We start from the raw sequence: 25,891 nt of genomic DNA, 5'->3' as shown, positions 1-25,891 counted from the left end.
AGGTAGAGCGCTCACCTGGCATGAGACACTGGGTTTGATCCTTAATACCAGATAAAATAAAGATATTGTGTCCATTCTTAACTAAAAAATAAAATAATAATAATAATAATAATAATAAAAGATTCAAACCAGGCAGGCTGGTAGCAGAGTTCACTTTCTTACCCACTAAACCATGTAGTGACTTATAAAATTGGACGCTCTTTCTGTGAAGTAGGCACACAGTATCTCATTTAATCCTTCCAACAACCTGACTAGGTGGATTGGAGCCTCAGGAAACTCATTTCACAAGTGAAGAAACTAAGGCTCCTAGTGTTCAGTAAGTGACCCAGGACCTCAGCTGCCAGTGTCGGAACTGGGATAATTTGCAAAACTGACTAATCTCTTGATAATGGTCTAGTAACTAACCTGGGTGCAGAAAGACTGTGCTAACAGAAGGAGTGACTCCCTCCCTGACTGGACACACAGACAGAGGCAAAGACCTGAGATCGCAGAGACCAGCATCATTTTTTAAATGGAAAAAGACACCAATCGATTATGGAGCCTCAGATTTACCAAGCTATATTTCTGCAAAGAACGACTCCAGATTCTTTGTCGCAATGTCCCAAGTCAAAGCTGAAAAGGATAAAACAACTTAGGATTTCTTTTACCCTTTCTCACATTTTTGAGAATCGTACATTCAAAGAGCACGAGTGTCAGATGGGAACACTGCTAGTATTCTCTAGAAGGTTATGAAGTCCTCAAGTTGGGCAGATGCCGTTCTGTGTATATATTTAGTGCCTCTGACAGCAAGTGGTCACTGGACCTGACATGGTTTAAGCAACAGAAACAGAAGCTTCTTTCTGGTTAGGAAAGAATATTCTGGTGTTTGCAGGAGCAATTAGTGTGAAAACATGATTTAGGGAACAGCTGTCAACATATTAGAATTTGTGTCTGAAGTTTATAGGAAGATTTTTCAACTCCCGAGTTCTCATGAATTTATAAAAGAAAACTATCATGACACTGCATTCATTTTCTTCAATCATCCCAACTGTGATGTGGAATAAAAGAAACAATTATGGATAGCTCACTGAGAACACAGAAGGACTTGGCACTTGAATGGGATATTTGGTACCCTTCATCAAGAGCAGCAATAGGAATTTGTCTGGTAGCCTGCCTTTGCCCTTTAGCTCATCTTTTACCGTCACCCATTTAGGGTGCTCTGAGGTCTAGAGTTATAAATTACATTCCATTCATTTTTAGGGAGAAAACAATTATTCTAATTTCAATTATTAATCTCTTTCAAAAGCTATCTCCCCGGCGAAGCACCTTGATAGAAATAGGCATAGGCTGTGTGGGATTTAACCTGCAGTTTAGACAGCTAATGTGGTTACTGCAAGTGGCTTTGAGAGTCCCCAAGGACAACAAAAGCCACATTTCTGCCTTGAATAATAACAGTCTCAAATCTGCAAACTCCTACCCCTGTTGGCACAAATTCCTACTTAACTCTAACTTGCCACAGTTTTATGCTTTGATGAGCAGATATTATTGGCTCATCTCAGAGAGATAATTGCCTCTCCTGCCTTGTTTGGAGGTTATACATTCCATACCCAAAGATTAAACCAGTCGAAAACCAGCGACGGGCACAGCCCTTTCATGCTAAAATTGTCTCCATGAGACTGAGCAGGGACACTTCAACTTCGGGGTTTGGACAATGGGTATTCTGAAAGGATTAGAAAAATGGGCAACAACTGAGCCTCCTCCTCCCTCCTGTGTTCGAGTCTACCACCTGCTGCGGTATTTTTGTTTCAGTAACAAAGAAGCCTTCATGTTTGAGGCTCATATTTAATGTTTGCTGAACGGGCCCCTTGAGTTTTGGTTAACTCTTCAGGAGGAGAAAAAGAAATATTTCTTGCCTGACAAACAAACCAATCCACCAACCTGCTTTGCTGATTGGCCCCCACAAATCAATACATGTGTCTCTATGGACATATGCGCATCTGCCTGTCTACCTCTATGCACCACCCCAGAGCCGGGAGCATACTCTATTTATATTTAATAAAGTATTATGGGTCAATAAGGGCTGCATAACATTTGTGATTTCATGGTTCACTACAGTAACAGGTGCTGTGGTAAACAGGAATGTGAAGTGTTAAAAGGGAAGGGGGGAGATCACTTCAGAGACATTAAGCAGCTTTCAACATTGACAGCAGAAAGGGGAAATTTTTAAGCAATTTGGTCGGGTCAGTAAAATGTAACACAGGTCAAAGGAACAAAATGGCACCCAAAATTCTGCCTATTGATAAAGGAGCATACTGTTTTGTGGTTGGGTGCACAAGGCAAAGGCTAAACAACTGTTGTATGGGACCAAAAAATATGCTCTCTTTGTGGCTCTTTTACAATAAGTTACTTCAGCCTGGTGAACGCGGGGGGCCCCCATTCTCCCTGCATACGTGGCTGGGGTATACATTAATGAAAACAAAAGGGTCCATTTTCATTGTAACCATGCAGAAGGGTTAAGCATTTGACCTTCAAGTATGGTGTGCTTGTGCTCAGTGGAAAGGTTCTTGACAATATAAACAAGAATTACTGCTGTTAGAGAAAGGGGACACAATTAAAAACAATCTCAGATGCTTGTTGTACAGCTGTTCAAGTTTCAGCTCTGTCTGACCTCTAAGGATGCTACATGTTTAACGGAGACGATTTAAGATATTTTAGTGAGTCCCTTAACCATTCACCATTGCCATCCTTCCTCTTGGGCACACCTATCCTTAAACACAAAGCGCTTTTCCAGTAATGAGATTTTACGCTGCGGGGTTTGCCCTTAAAGCTGTTTGCCTTCCCAATCTGTCCTCCACTCGCTATCTGACCACCCTGAGAAGCAGCCAAAGGGGACAGTATAAGAGGGACTTGGCAGGAGGCAGGGATGTTTGACTTGAGAGACCACAGTTGCATTAAAAAAAATTTTTTTTCCCTAAAAATCAAAATGTGATTGCATTTTCCAAGAACAATATTAATGCAGGAAAGTTTACTGTGTTAAATGATCATTTATATGGAAAGTCGTTTTCTTTATTTGCACACAAATACTGTCATTTATTTTCAACCTAACAAAAGGGAAAGCCGTGAGACAGCCCAAACACAGAAACAGACAAAAACAAACCCTAAAAAAAAAAAAAAAAAAAAAGAAAAAAAATTATCTTTTCTTCTGAGATATCACAGAAGACAGTTTAAAAAGAGACAGAAATTCTAAGGTAAAAGATGGAGTCTTTTGTGCAAGCTGAGGGAAGCCACTGTCTTTCCTGCTATTTGATCCTCCTAGAGTCAGCAAAAGAGTCTGAAACCCTTCCACAAACAAGAGGGTCCCTGGGAAGTGACCACAAGACTGCATTGTCTTCCACGGGGCAGGAGAGCCCTCAGCCCTGGAAGACTGAGGGGCTTCAGCCGGGGCCTACACCAGCTTTCTAGGAGCCAACCACAGCAGCCCACTCCACATGCCAGGAGGTGAGGAAGAGAGGAAGTCATGCCGAGGTGAGACACAGGCAAGAGACAAGCCAAATCTCGTAAAGAACAGGGCGCAGGGAAAGTTTTGCTTGTCAAACACACTTTAATCTCTAAAGTCACTGGGCTTTGATGTTGCCCCAAACAAAAAAAACCTACATGGTTTGCAAGATTTACAGCATTTCTAGTGGGAACAGTTTCATGCTCCGGGGTTTTTCCTTCGGAGATTAAGGTTTATTTTATCCCTGATGTTCAATGTGTCTGACTGTAAGAGACTCAGCAGAGACAAGGACATTTCCCTGCCCTCTGACTCATCAAATACACCAAACTTGTATTCATCAAATCAAGTTCGTTTTTTCAGGGAACAAAGCCTGCTGGAGATGATCCAAACTATGGAGTAATCACTGTCATTCTGACAAGACAGGAGTGCTTCTTTTGTAAAGAGTCAGCTCCTAGGGGAGATAACAAAAATTGACTAAAAATGGCTGCACTAATCTCTATATTATAAAAGACCACACAATTCATCGCTTCAGATGAAAGAGGAGAAGCAGAAGAGACGTGGGAAGAAAGAAAACAAATCACCACCTTTACCCATACACCCAAAACAACCTACCACAAGTTGTAGCACTCAAATAATTAGAAGGCACAGGGAACAGAAGCAGTTTAAAAGGGCCGTGTGGGCAACTTTCTCTGAAAGGAGATCTCAGTTTTTCCACTGACACTCCTTTCTCAAAGCTGCATCCTCTTTTGACCATAAGGTGAGGCCTGACCTATAAGGATAACGTACTAAGCTAAGAAGCTGATGGGAAATTTCACCTGGATCATGGATCATAATCAATTCCAACACTACTTGAGAAAATGGCAGTTGGGATCACAGAATGAATCTTTGCCTCTATGCAGAGACACCTGTTCCTCATCTAGGCACCACTGAGGACCAAAGGGAATCCGAACCTGGGAAGGGATTGTGCCCAGCCTCTCAACACCCCATCAATAAAAGGTTCTACCCTTAAGGCCGCTGCGTTTAGTGAAGTCTGTTGAGGATGATTCTTTTGCCATGGAAAATATTCATTTTTTTGCCAAAACAAAAGGCAAAACAAGAAAGGATTCCTCTACATCTGCCTCTCACTGTGCAGGCTTCCTAGAAAAGTCTATTTACCCACCTCCAGGAATGGAAAACAAAAACAAAGCCTTGGGTGTCTTATTCATAATGATGCTAATGGAAGACACTCCTTTTTCACTCAAGAATGTCAGAGTCTCTCTGAAGTACTAACACAGGAAACCACAAACCCATCAGGGAGGGGAAGAGTGGTGTCTGACACCAGCATGTGATTGGCAGAGGCTAAAGCACAACCCAGGTATCCTGGCTTCTGACTGTGCAGCCCTCTGAAGGATCACTCCTTTGCCTTAGGACACACATAACTGGCAGGGAGGTTTTACTCTAAATCGCAACAATTTGATCCTTCTCCTAGCTGTCCCCCAGCTACACTGTAATAATACCCAACCATTTTCCTCTGCTTTTGCGCCCTAGATACACACTTGTGAAAAAAAAAACAAAATGAAGGCATGTTTGTCCCTTTGGGGGTCAGTTTCTTCCTTGCAATTTGCAACAAAACACACCTTGGATTTTAAAGAGAGCTATCCTGTAGTTACGATATTGATTTTTCATTTTGCTCCACAAATACTACCACAACTTTATAACTGATATACAGCATTAACAGTTTCCTCGGCCTTGGAGACCAAATTAATCACAAAATCAACAATCTGTTTTTATGCCACACAGTTCAACGTTGGTTTTCAACATAAATTGCAAAGCCACAGCCAGGGGCCCAGGCAATTTTGGAGATGCATTGCTAAATTGCCTCCCATTTGTGATTTAATACAATGGTTTTGCAAATTAAAATGTTTAAGGCTTTAGGTCAGCCTTTGTTTGGTCAGTTGGTAGGCAAGGGAAATTTCCACAGAGTGATTTCTGGAGGAACTTAGAATAAGGTGAGCTGAAGCACCCTATCTGGCTAAAATGTGTACCTCATGATGACCTATAAACGTCGCTGGCAGATGGAACTGCTCTGAGAAGCTGACCCTCACATCAGATCACAAAAATATGTCTACATGCTCACCCATCTTTCCCCACCTTGTCCTTCTGGCCTAACCTTTCAACCCCAACCCTTCCCATGCTGAATCCAACAGTAGGCTCCTCCCTGACTTCTCTGCAGCGTTTGGTGTTAGTAATCTCCCTGATTCTCCTCCTCCTGGTTTTCTTCCAATCTCTCTACCTGACATCTCAGGCCATTTCACTGGCTGTCCCAAGCTTGTCCTTTACCCTAGATCATCCTGTGCTCAGCCTTGTGGCTCGTTACCCCGCCCGTTTTCTCATTCCAATCACTTTAGCTACTGTCTCTGCGTAGATGGCTGACAGGTGTAAGGTGCCTTCGTCATGAGTTCACATGTGACGGAGCATGCCTAGCACATAAGGAACGTCCACTGTAGACGTGTCTCAAACCCCCCAATCTACACTTGGCTCTGAGGTCTCCACCAAGTTCAAGAGCAGGATTTTTCTTTGATGCTCCTCTCCTTGATCCTCAATCTCATACGCCCTTGAACTTCCTCCTCGCCTATGTTCCTCAGCTTGGTAAATGGAATCGGCATTCCGCTAACAATGAGGAGTAAGAATAGTGTAAAACTGCCTGTAACTCTTCCTTATCTACCATCTCTGTCATCTAATTGATGGTGAAGTTTTATGCATTTGCTTAAAAGCAAAACAGTGCACTGCCGTGGCGCGTGTCTGTAATCCTGGAGGCTCAGGAGGCTGAGGCAGGGGGATTGCAAGTTTGAGGCAAGCCTCAGCAACTTAGTGAGACCATCTCAAAGTTTAAAAGGGAGTGGGGGGCTTGGGATTTAGCTCAGCAGTAGAGCAATCAGAATTCAATCCCCAGTATCACAAAATAACCAAAAACAAAACAAAACTCTGAATTCATTTCTTCTCTTTGTTCTCTCTATTACTGTCCTCATTATTTCACAATGAAATTTTTGCCCCGGGTCTTCCTGCTGCAGATTCTCTTCCCTAGCTATCCTCTATTCTGTAACTGGTTGCAAATGCCCACAATGGACATGAATGGACCCCTTTCCTATCTTTGAATCCAACTCCCACCACTGTCTCCAAGAGAAAGGCCCAATTTCTAAGCATGTCATTGAAATGCTCTTCAGCAATTGTCCCCATTACTCCCAACTCCACTTATTCCCTTGTCACTGGGCACCTGCCTCTTCCTTTCCAACCGCCCCCACCAACCCCCAGCGAAGTCCTGCAGCACCATCACAAGGCACTGTGTCCTGTTTAGCAAACACGCCCCACTATATTACAGAGCCCTGCCTCTGCATCCACTATTTGCACTGACTCAATGGGCCCCCAAATCTCTGCCTGTTAAAATTCAATTTATCCTTCAAGGTACAACTGAAAGGTACTCACTACCTCTTCCAGGAAGTCCTCCCCACTTTCTCAATCTGACACGTACTCTCTGGGACTCTCACGTAACATTCTGTTTCCCCCTCTCATTTGACATTCCATGCCATGTGCTATTTATGGGATATCTGTTTCCTTGGCATGTATGTGAGCTCCATGGGGGTAGTGACTCTTTGTGTTCTATAATGCTTAACACATAAAATCTTTTTTAAGAATCCAATTATTGTTTTTTGGATAAACTAAGACATACTACCTGAATTTGGGGTCCTTCTAGATGTCAGCTGAATATGAATTATACTTCAACATTACTGACTCAGTTAGAAGAAGAGAATGATTAGGGAATGGCCACCCAGGCAGCATCCAGGGCTACTGGTAGAAGGAGGAGGGATACAGGACTCTCAGGGACGGGGCTAAGGTATCTTCATTTCAGCCCATACTCAAAACAAATGGACGTGCTCCTTCAAGTTCAAGACATGTTTATAAACACAGAGGGCCATAATAAAACTCACATGAGAGACAAAACTCAACTTTAGAAAGTGTTTACATTCTCATCAGCACAACAAATCACTTCTCACCAAGAGAGCCAACTCAGTTCAGCATGAAGATTCCTGTACTTAGGCCAAGGGGACCTACCTACTCTAGGCCAGAAAACCTGCTGCTCCCTTCAAGCTAGCGGGTCAGTCTGGGCATCAATACAAGAGGAAGGAGAAGCAAATGGCATCTGAATGATACTTCTGAAACCAGGATTCTGCATGGCTTCCAGGTTAGACAGGCACAGGGTAATGCTAAGGAAGATGGCCACACACCATCCTGTTTGATGGAAAAGACCGATGAGCAAGATTCTTGAAATACAGGCTGCATTTTCCTGCTTCTCCCACCACGCCAGCTACTCCTTGCCCGTAAGCATCCACTCTTCCCTCCTCCATCTCTGCCTATGAAAATTCCTCTCATTCTAAGAATTGACTTGGAAGTCCCCAATGACTATGAAGCCTTCTGGAATTCTACAGCTCCAACCCTCTTCCAAGCTCACACCTTCATTTCTGACATTGTCTTCTAACCTATGTAAGAACTATGAATACAGGTTTTCCTTCCCAAGTCCCCAGAGAATTAAGGAAAGGTAGCAGAAACTTAAGTAAGTTGTGTTGGCTTAAAGTGAGAAGGCCTTGCTGTTCATTGCTAATGGGTTCACCTGTTCATCCATTCAATCAAATCTAACTCGGAGAGATGTTGGGTTGCTGTTGAATGGTAGTTCTCATCTTGTGAGACTTTTTAAATGTCCTGCAGCTTGACAAAACATTAAAACCATCTGGGAGCCATGGGTTTAGATGAGTTGAATCAGTATCTTTGGAGGCAACACCTAAATGATGAGATTTTGGGGTTTGTTTTTTGGTTTGGGGAGTTTTTTAAAGATTTTTTTTTCAGTGATTCAAATATAGAGCCAAGATCAAGAGCTATAGCTGAACTCAAATGCCTAAAGATGCCACTTATGTCTTTAAAAAGCCATACAGGGGTCTCTAACATATAGCCTAACACTGAATACCTCTAATGCAGAGGAATTACATTCCAGAGAAGGTTGAAAAGATGATTTCTACAGTTGAGTATTTTTAAATAAGGGAGTTTGACAAGTGGAAGAAGAAGGTCTGGGCTTGGTGGTTGGTTCATGCCTGTAATCCCAGTGATTTGGGAGGCTGAGGCAGGATGATTCCAAGTTAGAGACCAGCCTCTAAAACTGAGGAAGACCTTTTCTTGGAATAAAAAGGCTGAATCTGTAGCACAGTGGTACAGCATCCCGGGGTTCAGTCCACAGTGCCCCTGGGCCAAAAAATAAAAAAAAGAACCACAAGAAGAAGGGACTAAGGGACAGCAGTCCAATTCAACAAATATCACATTCACACTCAAAGCACCACAAAGATAAAAAGGCGCACCAGACCAAGCCTGCACCCAGACACTACTTGTTCTTCTTGGTTCTTATACAATCGTTGTGCTATTACTTTGTATCAGGAGCAGAGAACACAGTGAAACACAAGATAACCTTCCTGCCCTCAAGTTGCTTCTAGTCTAGTGTGGGAAGGTGAAACTCATGTAAGACATCATTTCAGATGGATTATTATCACTCTCATTACGGAAAAAAAAAACCAAATCAGGATAAAAAGATAGGGATGACTTCTGAACAGAAACCTGAATAGAAAACATAGTTTGTATGCATCCATACCCATAAGTTGAGAGTCTAAGGAAGAAATAGGAACTCAGGTGAAAAGGAAGGGGCATCAGATAAACCAATGGAAGAATGAAAGAAGAGGTCAGGCTTAAAACAACAGAGCCCCAAACACGCCAAGCAATGTGCCAAGCACTACCTGCATTACCTCGGGCAACTCGCACAGCAATCTCCTTACAGATGAGGAACCTGTAGACTCCCCGCACGACTGTCCACAGCTAAATGTTGCAGTTTGACTCACTTGAGAGCTGAATCTTTTAACTCAAGAAGTTGACCACTTCAAGGGTCTTGGGGCCTCACACTGAAATGACCTGATGACTGAATCCATGGTCTCATAGCAACCACAGAACCTGAGTAGCAACCCAGCAAGAGATGTGGTCCTGGAAGGGCTCCCCACATTGGAGCCTACTGATCTGGTTAACTGAAGGCTCAAAGGAAACACTCCACCCTTGCTGAGATCTTTTATCATCCTGGCCTTTACTAGAAAACATAATTGCAATCATCTCTACTCTCCCAGCGTCTTCTCATAATAACCTCTTACCGAGGAACAGTGCAGCAGGGTAAAGGCTTCAGTCTGCACTTGTGTAGCCAGGAAAAAGCCCAGAACAGGGAGTGAGTCAGTGTTTCAATGACCCTAATGAAGACTGACAGATGGAGGAAGAACGACAGTGAACAGGAGAGGCCAAGGAGCCTCATCATATCAGAACGCGACAACTGAAGCTCAGACCTGAACAGACTCCAGCAGGAACGTAACTTTAAACAGAAAATCAGGCAGCATGCCATGTTTCCAGGGGTGGGGAGCCCTCCCTTCCCTTTCCACTGATGAAAATAGTCACAGCACAGAGCCCACAGACTCTGCAGGGAAAGGGGCCACCTACATCCTGTATGGAACTCAATCCCACCACATAATGCCATCAGCAGTCATGCTAACTGCACTCATCACCTGGACTCATCCAGCCGACCTGGCACACAATTCCATGGTGGGAGAGCAACCTTCCCACCTTCACCAGTCAGGGCTGTAAGAGTGGTCCCTGCAAGAACCTCTGGATCTATCCAGATTCTCGGGTCACAGTGACAGAATGACACTTTGGCTGACACCAGTATCCTGAGTAGGACATCAGTGGCCTCTGCCTAACTAACCCCAAACCCCAGCTCTGTCACTCACTGGTTCTAGGACCTGGGAATCAGTTAACGACTCTGAGCCTCAGTTTCTTCATCTCCAAATAGGAACAGAGAGAATGCAAGTGCACACGGCACAGCGGGTTTCCCCAAGCACATTTGCAAAAAATCAAAAGGTCTGGTAATATGCTGTAGTGGTGAGGATACGGGAAAACAGACACTATGTCGCCATGTCATTTAAATTCTAAACACACACACACACACACACACACACACACATTCCACTAGAAACTCTATGAGGGAAATATGGCCATCTCAAAATAAAAAATACATATACCTTATGATCCAATAATTCAACTCCTAAGTATTGCTACAGATCTCAAATGTAAAAATTTTAATTATATCTTATAATAGTCATTACATCATTTGTAAAACTTGAAAATTTATTATACTTTATTTGAAATTTTAGGTTATATATTAGGATATACATTACATAATTTGTAAGTCAGGAAACTTGAGGGCATAGGAGTCCGATTAAATGGATTATGAGACCATACAATGAAAAAATATGTAGTAATTTAAACAATATACAAATATAGGAACACTGCAAGATATATTATCAGATGATCAAATACATACATGCTTATTACTATATTGAATATCTCCGGAAAGGTATAGGAAAAAACTGGGAATAGTGCTAGCATCTGAGGAAGGAAAATGGATGTCCGGAGGACAGAGGGGAAGAAAGCCACTTTTCACTGTGAATGTTTTTATACCTCTTGAACTTTGCACCACGTGCCTGTGTAAGTAGTCTTGTGTTCATCTGAAAGACCTTGCTCAGGTCGCAGGCTCAGGGAGTAGCCATGCTAAGACAATGCTCCTCCCCTGCCTCCAGACAAGGAAACAGATCTACAAGGAGGAATGGATGCCGAGAGAGTAAAACCACGTTCCTAACTCAACAGCCTAATTTTGATATGCTAGAATCAAACATGAAGTAAATGAAAATGCTCCAGGAAAAAACTCCCCCCTGTCATATTTTGCTACAGGTAAGAGTAGGTAAAGACATCAGAAAAGGCACAGCCTGGGACAGGCAGGGACTGGGGGGAATCCTAACCTGGAAACAGGGAATCTGGGTTCCATGGCCACCATTATCTGGCTCTGAACCCTCAGAGAAGTGAGATAAGTCTCTACTCCCTCCTGAGCTCTTCTTTCCAAAAAGGAAGAGGAGAGGATGACCCTCTCTCTGGCCCTTCCAACACTGACATGCCGTGATTCCATGAAAGTGGGCTTCAGTCTGTCAATGCCTAGCATTTGGGCCCTACCAGGGCAAAACCATGACCCCGCCCCCCCCCCCAAAAAAAGCACCAAATAAACATTCCTGGCCTTGGAAGAAATTAAACAATGCTTATATGACCACATCTCTGTTACCTATTTCTCTGGCAATATGAGAAACAGATATCTTTTTTTTTTTTTTTTTTTTTTTTTAAAGAGAGAGTGAGAGAGGAGAGAGAGAGAATTTTTTTAATATTTATTTTTTTTTTTAGTTCTCGGCGGACACAGCATCTTTGGTGGTATGTGGTACTGAGGATCAAACCCGGGCCGCAGGCATGCCAGGCGAGTGCACTACCGCTTGAGCCACATCCCCAGCCCCAGATATCTTATTTATTTATTTTTGGAATCTGTGATTGAACCCAGGAGTGCCGAACCACTGAGCCCCATCCCCAGGCCCTTTTTTTTTTTTTTGTATTTTATTTAGAGACAGGATCTCACTAAGTTCCTCAGGGCCTCCCTAAGTTGTTGAGGCTGGCTTTGAACTCTCAATCCTCCTACCTCAGCCTCCAGAGCCACTGGGACTACAGGCATACACCACCATGCCCAGCAAAGAAGAAGCCACTCTAAAATGCACCAAGCCCATTTGTTTTCTAAGGAAAGTGCCACTGTAGGATGACTGTCATAAACCTATCTGGGGAAATGACGCAATGGCCCCATAATATCATTTCTCTATCTCACTACTATACAAGGAAAATGGGGTCCTCTAAAGTAACCCCCAAGTCCTTAGATTCCTAGACAGAATCAAAGTAAAGGAAATCTTTCAAAAATCCAAATCTAAAGAACAGAGTTATTATTCACTCAAGAATTAACACCTTGTACCTCGGAAGTTATAAAACCAGTCACTGGAAATCACAGCATCACAAGGAGGGCGAAAGTGAGGGTCTGGCAGAATCTACAAATAAAAGTAGAAGAACTCAAACACGCACCACCATCTACATTCTCAACATTTACTCAGTCTTTTAATTGGTGTGACTGACACGTGGAAGTTCAATGGCAAATAAAGGACAACAGAGTGCACAACCACCAATGTGACGCTCTTGGCCAAAGAATGAGGAGATATGCGTGGGAAAGAAACCACTGTATTTCAGCAGTGGAAATAAAATTACCACACCTGCTGTCTGGAACCAAATTAAACAACTCATTAATCACACTTCAGCTGTATTTCAAAATAGTGCTATGCAAGTACTGAGTCCTCAAGACTATCACCTGGATAAGACGCAGGGGACATGTCATTTCCTCCAAACCACAATTCCAATAGTGAAGGTAAAAGGAAATACAGCTAGCGTCTCTACACAAGGAAGAGAATTTCTGAAGTGGTTCATACACGAGAAGACCTGCCTATCAAGGCCCCAAATTATTAGTCTGGTATTAAATTTATGAAGGAAAAAAATATCAGTAGAAAAAAAATACCTAAGCTCATTTGTAATTCCCATTCTGAAAATGTAATGTATAGCTCATCTGCTATCCTCAGGATGCAGATAGGTCTTGAAATTAGGACAAATAATAGGATTTGACTTGGTTCCCGAGGAAAACCTTTGCAAACGCAAGATAATAAAAAATAGCCTTCATTTTATTTTTATTTGTACATGTGTAGAATTCTGCTTAAAGACTTTGATAGGAAAGCAGTCATTAAGGGGTAAAAGTCCTATCCCTTGCAAAGAAATGTAGAAACGAAGAAACAAAGAAAATGGTCCTTCCTAATCTTCCTCATCTCTCACTACTGGACTCACACAAACCAAACTCCATGCAGTCTAATCAAGTTTGTGAGCTGATCTTGTGTTTGCCCACTACAGTGTCTCTGCTTCTGCCACCTTGAAATCTCTTCCACCCATCTCCACCTATCAAAACTCCTCATATCCCCAAAGGCCTATGTCAGAATCTCCTTTTCTCTTTTGATTTTTCTTCCTCTGAATTACTTACCGTCTTGTGCCTTATCAGCCTGCAAGATGTAAGTCCCGGCTCTTTGTATAACTTCACACTTATCTGCACCACGTGGAATAGGTGTACGTTAAATGACTTGGATGAAGAGAGAACATTTCTCTTCAGATGTCACTTAATTCAAACAGATTTCAAACATAATTATTGTCCAATTTTTAAGTTCTCTTTCAGGAAAATATCTGAGGAGCAGACAGTAATAAAAACTAAAATGTAAAAAGGGAGAGATGCTGAATTCTCAGATTTGAAAGATGGAAACTAAGGGTCTTAACATATTGGCCTGTTTATGAGAATCTTCTCTTCAATTTCCAGGTTTTTAAGATCAATCAATAAAAAGGTCAAGTTTCTTCAAGCTCATATTAGCACCCCCAAATATAATCAAGGCTATTCTAACCTAGACAGAAAGCAACACTGCTTAATTAACACAACTAAGAGAGCCAGATTCTTTCTCCCATTAAAGGAAAAATAATTAAAAAGACAGATCCTAAGAACCCCAGCAAGCCACCCTGTGCTACTTTTGCTTGGTTATGTGGACACCATATGCAGACTTGGCCTTGAGCTGAAAGGAAAATGGAGCACCCCAACAGCCAGCCAGGCAACCTCAGCATCAGCTGCAAACACACTGATTTTTCTCCTTCTTCCTCAACAAAGTGTTGGGGGTGGGGTCAGCCTCCAGTGGAATTCACATCAAAATCTTTTATAAGGCTTCGATCCCCCCTCTTCGCTAAGAGCCAAGTCTGCTTCCCACACTCAGCAACCATAGTTCTCCTGCTTATAAAATTACGGACCAACTTTTTCCTTTGTTCTAGCAAAAGACTTCCTGTGAGAAAGCAGTAATCCTTTAAAGCTTTCCAGTCCAAAGGTCCCTCCTGGTTTGGATTCCCCCATCCCCACCCCCCAGAGGAGACACTGCATCACATCACAAGGCATTTCTTGGTTCCAAGCTGCACTGGGGCTCAAGGGCTCCTGGTGAGGAAAGAAAACTGGTCATTTGAACCACCTTCCCTGGGATCTGTCTGAAGTGTAGACAAGCAGCGAAGATGAATATTAATATGCCTTCCATCATCAAAAGCTATTGCATACCCAAAGGATGATAAATATTTTAATCAGTTTCCAGCCTGTCTAGCGGAAGTCAGTTTACTCCTTGGGGACTTCTCGAGTTCTGTGCCCAAAACCTGTCCAGTACCTGCCACTTTCTCTATATAATTTTGTAAATTAAGAACAAAAAAGTTCAGGCTTGATTGGAGACATCATTTAATTTTGAGATAATTTACCTCGGTTAGTTTTTTAAGAGTAGGGAAATCTAAAATATGAAGGATGCCAACCAATGAGACAAGGTGTCATGCCTCCAAGTTGGAGCCACATGGTTACTCTGGGAAACTAATAAGCTCCTGACTCCTTTCATTTAAAAAAAAAAAATTCCCATGTTTACATAAGTTGTTCGCCACTGACTACTCAATCTCCTTAGGTAGAAATGCCAAAGGCATAAAACAGGACATGCCTCTGTGCCCTCCGTATTATTATTTTTGTAAAAGAAGTTGAAGATGTTTGGTGGTATTGTAGTGAGGGCTATGTTTATTTAAAAATAAAACTACCACAAAAATATTCCTGTTGCGCAGGAGGTAATATTTTAGGAAAATGTACATAAGAATTATTAGAGGCCACAGTGACCAACAGGGGTGGGAGGGAAAAGCAGGACCTGAGCACAAACCCACATCAAATCTTCCTTTAACAAACATGTCCTGAGCAACTACTGTGTCCCAGTCACGAAATCATAGGGACTAAAACAAACAATGTCTGTCCCTCCTGCCCTCACGGATGGCACCAGGTTCAGACAGACAAGAAACAAACGCATTGTCCAATGGCAGGCAGAGAGACTGGTGTGGGCAAGAAGGTGGAGCACCCTAGGAGAGGGAGTTTGGCCAGAGAACTGTCCTCTAAGAAGGGACATGGACAAAGATACCTGAATGAAGCAAGAAAATGAGTCAAGCAAATAAGAGAAGAATATTCCAGAAAGAAGCAAAAGCAAATGCAAACATACTGGCCTAGGCACTTTCTAAGCCCAGTGAGGAGGCCTGTGGAGGAGGGGAAGAAATAATGGAGAGGGGTGCGTGGACTGACCCTGCAGGACTCTGGCCATCGAGAGGAAGGGGGATATCTGAACATGCTGGTAGGTTTGGACCACAGGAGGGAAATGAGCTGCCATGTATTTTAAAGGGTCTGACTGTAATGGATGTAGGATAGCAGAAGTAGGAAGGCTGGTTAGGAGGCTAGTTCTACAAACCATGGTGGTGTTTACCAAAGTTGGGGAGCGGGCAGAGTCAGACCATGAGTATATTTTGAAAATAGAGCTGACTAGATTGACTGATAAACCCAAGAGGATTCTGGGGGTCAGCTGGGCAACTGGATGATTCAATCTGGTTTTCTTTTTTAAAAATTACTGTATTATAGTTACACACAATTGTGGGATGCATTTTGGCATATTCGTAAATGCACATAACATCATTTGCTCCATTTCAGTCCCCAGTATTATCCCATTAACCTTCCCTCTCCCTGATCCCCTTCTTCTACTCAAATGGTCCTCCTTCTATTAATTTTATTTTTTAATTGGTACCTTTGGGCTATACACAAAGGTTGAACTTGGTGTGATCTATTCCTACGTGCGTATAACCTAGTTTGATCCACTTCACCCTTCGTTCCCACTCCCCTTTCCCACTCTCATCCCTCCCCCTCGACCCTCTTCCTCTAGCACACAAACTAAACTTGAAATGATACAAAGAAGATTAGTATGGTTCAAGGTAATGAACTATGAGAAACTGGGGGAAAGAGCAGGAGATTACAGGGAATTAAGAGTTTGTTTTTAGACATGCTAAACTTGAGATACCTATTACTGGATGGCTGGATAGAGCCCATCATTCCTATCTAATATTCAGGTGTCCCAGGATTTGAGACTTCAGAACCAAGAAAATATTAATTTATTATATGCATTGGCATAGCTCACCATTCCCATCCTTGAAAAAATTCACTGTTAATTGCATGAAAAGTTTATGACATTTATAAAACCTCCTAATCCCCCAACATCTGTTAAACAACATCTGATACATAATTCTGGGTACTTCATAATTTCCCATTTAAATTAATAATATTTAAGTAATAGGGTTATATATTATCAAGCTACAACCAGCTCCAAGTCTTTAGAACCAAAGCAGGTATGCCCAAAACACTGGAGTTTGATTCTGATATAAACCTAATATTTCAGATTTTTATTTGAAGGCAATCTTATCAATTGAAAACAAGCAGGAAATTACCTGAGATTTTTATACACATCAAGGAAATGTTACAAGTGAGACTGTCATGGGTGGTTAAAGATGGGCTGAGATCATGTAGAGAAAATTCGAAGAAAATAAATCATAACTTACTTATTAGGAAGAGATAGAATTAAAAATATCTACAAATGGGGTGTACCGGTGCACACCTGTAATCCCAGCTACTTTGGAGGCTGAGGCAAGAAGATCACAAGCCTGAGGCCAGCCTAGACAATTCAGTGAAACGCTGTCACAAAATTTTTAAAAAGGGCCGGGACGTAGCTCAGTGGTAGAGCATTTGCTGAGCGTCTGCAAGACCCTGGAATCAATCCCCAGCACCACAGGGGAAAAGAAAAAAAAAATGACCTGAGAGACTTTCAAGAATATAGAAAAAAGCAACATACCATTATTTCCTTTGATTGAAAATAAAGGGTAATTATTTTACAGAAGTCAACGAGGAGAGAGCAGGATGATGGTTATGTTACCCTTAATGTATGGAAGAGCCAACTTAATGTGTTCCCAGAGCTCTTTGGTAAGTCTGTTTTTTGGCACTGGGAGCACATTTCTCCATAGAGACATTTTTTTGCAAAATATGGAAAAATTCCCAGCCCCACCTCCCAAAGTATTTAACCCACAGTGGACAGAAATATGCCAAGAATAGCAGTGTGCTCCAAAATGTCTTTAGTTCCTGAGCTGAACCCCAGTTACAGAGGCAGGGAAATGAGGAGACGGAAGGGATGCAATCCTAATGGAGACTCAAAAGTAAGGAAGCCTCCCACGTTGAGGACGCTTCCTACTTCCTCCTAACATCACCACTGGTGACACCTTGCACGTGTCATTTATACTGTAGCAACTTTCTCATGTGATCATCATCACAATATTCTTCAGAAAGGAACAGTTTCAGGGATCATTCATTTGCCAACTTGGGGAAAAAGAGAGCCTAAAATCTGGATAATACTTCAAATAAATGGCACAGCGTCCATTGGAAATCTTGCTTCCCTTTCAAAACTGCAGGTCTGCTGTTTTTTGTTTGTTTGTTTTTGTTTTTTAACATTACTTCATTCTTCTGGACTGAGATTTTCTAGGATATTGCAAATGTATTGCAGACTATAGCTACATTTAATCACCCCTCTTACCCTCTCTTAAAAACAACAACAACAAAAAAAAAAAAAGCTTGAGAAAAGAAAAGAAGGCATACTTTCATTTTCGGCTGTATCCTTCCCAGGAAAAATGAAAGTTTCTGACACCCCAATCTGGCACCAGAGTTCTTGAATTCACATCTAAATGCGAGAATGGCCTGTTTGTCAAAGCAACCCAAAATAAATTCCAGCAGCCAAGGCCGCAAGAGCACCCAGGGGAAAGTAGGAAGCTCTGCACACCTTTTACATCAATTTTAATTTTAGAGTAGTTTAAAACACATAAAACAAGAGAATTCATCTATTTCTTTTTAACATGTAGAACACATAAAATGGACAGGGGTGTGTGTGTGTGTGTGTGTATTTAATGAAGATTGGCACAATTTAACTAAACCCTAAAAAATCAAAGCTGAAATCGAAATTGTGTTTGTGGATTTGCTTTTTCTCTCCACATACTAACAAGAGTTAAAAGGGATAGCAAGGTTTTCACTTGGCATTGCCTAACCCCTGTCACTTGGCTCATCATCTTCAGCGATTTTAGTCTTGTTCCTGTTGTGTGCAGAACAGAGGCTGCAGAAAGATCCTCTTAACATTCCTGGGATGTCCCCGGCACATCCTAATACTGGGTACCAATAAAGCGCAACTCACACAGCTCTTGTAAGGGTTAAAAACAGAAAGTCCTACCCACTGGTTTGCTCTGATGTTCTTGGAGATATTGTCACCGGATGTATCCTCAGTAGAATTCTATTCAACACCTCTGTCTTTAAGTACAAAGCTGTAGGCTGTAGCAGCTTTAAGAAACATAAGTATCCCTTTTTTCTGCTGCACAGTATCTGTGTGTGAAATTCTCTAAAGGGGTTTAAGTATTTACCCTGAACACTATCAGACAGTTTCTAAAATTTTCCTTATCCAGTTGCAAAAACACTTCAAAGAGAATCATAAACACAGTCCTTTGTGCTTTCCATACACATACTGTTTTTGAGGCTTATGCCTGAATTCTTTTGGAATTGTAATTCCCCCCCTCACAAAAAGACAGAATGCACAACATGTTTAAAAATTCACTATTAAATCTATAGCAACTAAGGAAGGAAAATGGAAAAATCTGAAATTCAGAAGGCAATCAAAGAAGTTTAGCAAAACTTTCTAGAAATTAATTGCTTCATTACATGCTGAAATCTATCCCCAATATATTTTACTTTTAATACAACAATACAGGGGTGGGGAATTGGAGTGGGTGGGTGAGTAGGGAGAAGGAAAGAACCAACCTACAGTGAACACATTCAGGATACCCAAAAATGCAAGCCAAAGATTTCAAGCTATTATGGCTGAAATTGACTTTTCTTTTTTCCAAATTTCCAAATCTAAACATAAAGTTCCCAAAACATAGTGTTCCAGAATTTGAATTATTGGGTGCTTGTAACTGTTTAACCTGCCTCCAATCTGAACAATATCTTGAGTCACTCAGAATTGTCCCCATCAGAAAATGGAGAAGGGAATTTAAATCTTAGTCTTAAACCACCAGACATCTCACACCAGAGCCTAAATTATCATAATATGTTCTGTTTCTAAATCAGAAATGCTAACCCTGAAATATGGAAGATAGGATTATGTTAGCACATGTAACTTAGTATATTAATGGGAAGGAAAAATATACACATATATAACATAGAAACATAATATATCATATAAACTGACTCTACCATTCACATGAACCAACAGTTAATACTTATATTTTATCACTTTTTTCCTCATACTTCCCAAAATCTTTAAACTAAAAGAAGGTTTAAAATAAATTTAGCTAACTGAACTATTATTATGCAATAGTAAATAGCAATAAGCTCAGTATATTTTTCAGCATGTGAAAAAGCAGCTTTGTTCCAATAGTCAGTTATAAGAATCTAATCTAAATCGCTGCTTCATTAACCGTTCCCCAAACAAGCTCCGTCACTTTCTACAACAGTATAACCTACACTGAGGCCATCCACATCCGCTTGGCAATAAGAAGGCTCCCCAAGATGATTTACACAGGCTAAAATGACAAGGAAAGAGGCAGGACTCATCTTGAAATTAGAGTATTATAAATACCTTGTCAGGGACAACCTTCACATTCTTAAGTACATTTCTCTCTTAAAACTTTAACAACAAGAAACTGGTTACATTATTAAATAAAACACCTACTCATTTTCCACATCTCTCTGCTCTCCTGTGCCAGATTTTAACATAAATGGGTGGAATTAAATGTAGCCTATAGCTTACCTAACATAATTATATGTTGTGTTTTACACAGTTTCAAAACGGATACATTAAAATAATCCAGTCTTGGCTCCTGCCCACTGAAGTCAATAAAGGTTATTAAGGCCAACCGCCATAGAAATGTGCCACAATTCCAGCACAAGGAACTGTCAGGACAGGAAATGGGATTCGAAACAATTCAAAATGATCAGGATCTACTTTCTCTTCAAAAAGGAAAAGCAATGAAAACACGCATGAAGAAATTTCTCTCCAGGATATAAATCATCTGTACTTTTGAAAATGTTTATTCTGGAAACTATTCTAGAATATTTCCACTGGATTAAAGCAAATAGGTTTTATTTTGGTTTTTCTTTTTCGTTTTTTTTTTTAAGGTCAAAAGGAAATGAATAAATGTCATCAATTTAGAGGATTTCACACCTAGCATTCTTTTCAGTGTCACTGTGAATTTGATAGTGTTAAAACATTTTTATAGGTAAAATAAATGTCAGTTTTGCAAAGAGCGATACCAGACCCTGAGAGACAAATGGCCTATCCATTGAATCTCTGGCCACAGCAAGACTTCCTCACCTCACAGGAGATTTCAGCTTTTCATATGCCTCTTTACCCAGAAAGCAAAGCTTATACAGTTTCTTTCAAATGGTAACTCTCTCTTATCCTGAAGAGACTCCTCATAATACAATAATCTTGGGTGGGAGGTAGTAGAGTGGTTCAAAAATAAAATAAAATACAAATATTTGAATAGCATGACAGTGTTCTAACACTTCTTCAATAGGGCACAAAGATGGGGGGGGGAGGCTAGGCTGAATTCCTGGGTTGTAAGGAAGGGTTACGTAGCATTGGGCTTAATGGCTCATAAATTCATGAGGTAATATTCAGGGAAAGTGATATTTTATCAGAATGTCATTCAAATGTAAGGTTTAACATTTACATCACAAGAGCATGCACAGGGTAAAACTATCCTACGGGAGAGAAATGGCATGAATAAACAGTGCGATAAAAATGGTGCTTGCTGGGACAGGGAATGGGAAGTAGAGGCCAGGGGAGTGTTAGAGACAGCTGACTAAACTTTTTGAAATATGTGACTGGTTATGACATGTGAAGCAATTACCATTAATGGAAGAAAAGCTATTTCAAAGCTCATTTTCCATTCTTCTCTATCCTTCCTGAGACTACACCTCCCAACCACAAAGCAGGGGGCAGAAAAAAAGAATACAAAGACAGAGAGAAATTACAACATAAGTCTCTTCCCTGATACAAGGGCCGTCAAAGGTTGCTTTACTCATAAGCAAAAGGGGAAAAGTAAAGCACACATTGCCTGAGGTTTTTTATTTTATTTTCTCACCAAAAGAGATCGATGTTATGTTGCAGAACAGACAAAATGCATTGATTAAAGAAATTTTTCCGCAACACACACATGGATTTTACAATTCAAAAAAAAAGCATAAAGATAACAAAGAATCATTTGTCTAAAATGATAATAATTTTGAGTAGTATATTCCCTGAAAGCAAAGTTGGTACATTCAGAAATGCCGTTTAGATTAAGTCTAATTCTATAAGATCCAAATGTGCACCAAACACTGCACTTTTTATGTTAAATTGCTGTTGAATTTGTTAACCCACAACTGATTTCCTGTGTTATGGAATCTTGGAGATTACAGCTAACTTGAAGCAACAGGGATAATTCTTGACAGTTAATGGTACATTTGTATGCATTTTCCTGAAAGGCTAGCATCTTGGGGCCTCAAAATGGCAGCTCAACATTGCCCCCTACTGTTTGCAACTTTAAAAAAAAAAGGAGCTGGGCTGACACAGAGTAGGAATCTAACCAGCTAGGGCCAGTTCCACCCTGTACATACAACAAGTACCAGATGGCAGTGCACTAAAAGAGCCACAGAGCCCTAGACCTTTCCAATGATTATTCTCTTCTGTCTCTTCCAATAGCAAAAATAAATTATTATGAATTTGTTAAAAGTCATTTTGAAAGGCTTGAAGCAGTGCTTAAATTTAATTTAGAAGGACTATCCCTTTTATCTTGGCCCAAACCTTCACTCTGCTGATAATGATCACCCTGAGGCTTGCAGAGAAGAGGCACCAGGCCATTGATTTCCTACAGCACACTTAGGAATGCCACACCAACCGAAAGGAAACTAGCTCTGGAAAATTCCCAGGGTTGCTATTTCTTTTGGTATTTTTTTACATGAGAGCTATAAAATAAATAGAAGATAGTCTCTCAATATGCCACCAACACCAAATACATACGTGTATGTGTGTGTGTGTGTGTGTGTGTATCTCCTATGTATGTATATATATATATTTTTACACACACATATTTCTTTTAAATGAATTTATAGAGAACATCTCTCTTATGATCAAAGATCAAAGATTTTACTTAAAAACAAAAATAAGCTATAAAGTTACTTTTTTACAAAATCAGTGAGTTCCTTTCTTATTTTCTCATTCTTAACATTTACAAATTACAACTTCAAAGTCAAGCTGATGTCTTAGAATTAAGGCTTAGCAGGTAAAGATATATTTTTTATTTTTATTCTTTTATTTTAGTTGTAGACAGACACAATACCTTTAATTTATTTATTTTTTTGTTTGTTTATTTATCTATCAATCAGACCCAGTGCCTCACTTGTGCTAGGCAAGCCTTCTCCATCGAGTTACAACTCCAACCCAGGTAAAGATATTTTTAAAATCATACATAAATAGATGAAATCCAAATTACACATTAGGAGTTTTAAAAAGGAAATTGCTGGAACTGAAGTTGCATACATCCCATAAAGAGAGCACATTCTCTAGCCAGGCTTCATTTAGAAACAGAACTAACTATGGAAATGTAGCTAAGGACCTTTCATCACCTCCAACTCAGTATTACAATGCTCAGTTTTGCACTGACTCAGGTCTTTGGAGAAATAATTTTTTGTGATATTGTTAATACGCTAAAAGAATAATTACAACATCCCTTCCCCTTCCATAAAAAGGGCATGGTTTAAAGACTTGAGGAGAGGCCTAGAAGGCAAGGCCTTCCTAATTCTGACCCAATCTTTAATACTAGGGCCTTCATGGTTGTGATTTAACATTTTCATTATTATAAAATAGGGATTTGGATAGATTCTATTAACTGTTCTTATCACAATACTAACAAATAAGAAGGTGGGAGGAACCTTGGTGGTGATGGATAAGTTTATAGCATGGATTATGATGACAGTTTCATGGGTATACATTTATCTCCAAACTTATCAGGCTGTATACACTGAATATGTATAGACTTTTTTAATGTCAATAATACATCAATAAAGCAGTTAAGAACATAAAATAGGGATTATCAATGGCTACCATTTCTGCAGACTAGTTCGTTGTTTTCGGCACATTTCAAATTTCATGCGATGGTACTCTCTCCAGAATTTAGCAGGCTTTTATCACTTTTCCACTACATTTCGAATTCAACTGTTTGGTGCAGAACAGTGAAGACAGTGAAGGACAAGGACCTCAGAGTCAGCCTTCTTTAGTTCAAATCCCAGCTCACCCACCTATTAACTGCAGGGCCTTGGGAAAGTTACATAAGACTTTAGTCTCCTCATTTGTGAAAGTGGGAGAAAATAATACCTACCTTATGAGGTTGTCATATAGGTTAAATAAGCTACAAAGAAAATGCGTACATAGTGTCTGATATTTAGCAAGCATCATCTAAGTGTCTGCTATTATTACGACTATTTCAAGGAAGACTTAATTAAGGGGCTTCAACTTGCCTTCCTGCTATTTCTTACTATGCCCCTGGTGTTCCTTGCTCAGTTCTTCATTTGTGATCTTGTTTCTACAGTTCCAAGAGCCTAATGTTCCTTCCCAGTGCCCTATCCCATCCCTCTCCTCCCCATCCAAGGTTCCCAAAAGTCACATCTGCAGTTGCAAAACAGTCCTAGCTCCCGTGGCCTGAATTTAACACTCCCTTGTCTGGACTGCGATTTTAGTTTTTAAAACTGTTTTATAGAATTTCATTTTGGCTAATGTAACCCCTGATGCCACTCATGTCTCTCTCCTTGTTAAATGCCTGGATCACAGTGGTGAGGAGCACCAGCTCTGGCGCCAGCCTGCCTGGGCTTCAGTCTTGCTCTGCCACTTACCCAGGGATCTTGAGAGGCGATTCTGAGCCTCGGTTTTCACAGCTATAAAGTAAGGCTCATAACAGAATTTGACACCGCCTAGCGTTGGAAAAATTTTAAAAGTTGGTGCAGGGAGAACCCTTAGAATAGTGCCTGGTGTGTTAAAAATGCAAATGAACTTTAGATAGGATTGTCATCACTGCTTCCCAGCACACCCCTGGCACAGAGCCTTCAATGCAGAATATACCCTAGGTCTGTTTATTAACTGAGCTGAGGTTGTATGAACAAAATCCTGGCTGGTCCCATCATCTTACCAAGAATAATCTAAGTCAATAATTTGGAATGATTAAATATGCACTTGCCTATGCAAATTAGAGAGCTCGGGATATGAACACACAGAATTCAAGAAAACGCGGCCCAGACCTCAGCTACTTACCACGCTCTCCATCTTCTTCCACAGTCCCTCCAGCTTTGACATGGGTTCGCACCACCAGTCGGTGCACTTTCTGTATCGACTGCCTTGAAACCAGAACTGTCTCAGCCACTCAAACTCGACCTGGGGACCAGAAAGAGAAGGTGGCAGTGACGAATGTCCTTGTGATGGACAGACAAGGGCAGTGACTTCCTCACTCAATTTTTCTCTGATCACTTAATAGCCATATGGTGAGAAAATGTGAGAAAAGCTCAGCCTAGCCATTCCCAATATAACTTGGTATCTCCAGAGTGTTTCTCCAAAGCCAAGAAAAGAGCAGTTTAAAGTTGAAGTCCTTGCAGGAAGGCAGCCCCGCTCAGGCCAGGGAGGGGTTTTCAATCAATAATTGATCTTAGTATCTGACTAATACTAATAAGTGTATTAGTCAGATACTTAGAGTGAGGAAACTAAGTCAATCAACAACAAATACTGAGATCCTAAAGTATAAGCAACCTGCACTATGTACAGGACATACATAATCAAAACAAAATGTTCTCTTTTTTAAAAAATATATTTTTTAGTTGTCAATGGACTTTTAAAATATTCTCATTAAAACATGTTAATGAAGACAAGGCCACATACTAGCAGTATCAATTGCAAGTTTCTTAGATTTAAATAAAGAGCTTTCCTATAGACTAGTAGAAATTGGTGATAATCTCGGCCCATATAACCAAACAATGTAAAATTAACTATGGAGGGATACATTAAACCTACAAAGCTATTCAAATTGTCACTTGTCAACTCAGTAAGGACTAATGGCAACTGGGAAAAAATGGCAAAGATACCAATAATTTATTTCCCTTCTTATGAACTCACTACGGTGAACTTTTCTTTTTTGCTACCCTTAGCATTCTCCGACTAATCTAGCAGAAACTTGGTATTCTCTTGGTAATCCATCACCATCCATTCCCCAGTCTCAGTCCATGTGACCTAGGTAGAGCTCTGGTACCAACACTAGGGGCAGAACTGACAGCCCAAGTATAAGACAATCAGCCTATCCCATTTCTCTAGACACAGACTTGGATTTAGGAAGAACAGTAATATGTTCTGATGATCAGAAAGGGTCACAAGATTGTCAGAAGATACA

General features: G+C 40.7%; 1 protein-coding gene across 2 annotated transcripts in view; it reads right to left on the bottom strand.

Moving 5' to 3' along the window:
* Positions 1–25,891, bottom strand: part of Fto (FTO alpha-ketoglutarate dependent dioxygenase) — a 367,273-nt gene that overhangs the window by 166,774 nt on the left and 174,608 nt on the right. For both annotated transcript variants that reach the window (XM_026392270.2, XM_026392271.2), the window contains exon 7: positions 24,769–24,888. In XM_026392270.2, coding sequence (XP_026248055.1) covers positions 24,769–24,888 — 120 coding nt within the window. The remainder of the gene's footprint in view (positions 1–24,768; positions 24,889–25,891) is intronic.

This window comes from Urocitellus parryii, chromosome 15, assembly GCF_045843805.1.
Source record: "Urocitellus parryii isolate mUroPar1 chromosome 15, mUroPar1.hap1, whole genome shotgun sequence".
Taxonomy (NCBI): domain Eukaryota; kingdom Metazoa; phylum Chordata; class Mammalia; order Rodentia; family Sciuridae; genus Urocitellus; species Urocitellus parryii.
This window is presented reverse-complemented; position numbering and strand designations above follow the sequence as displayed.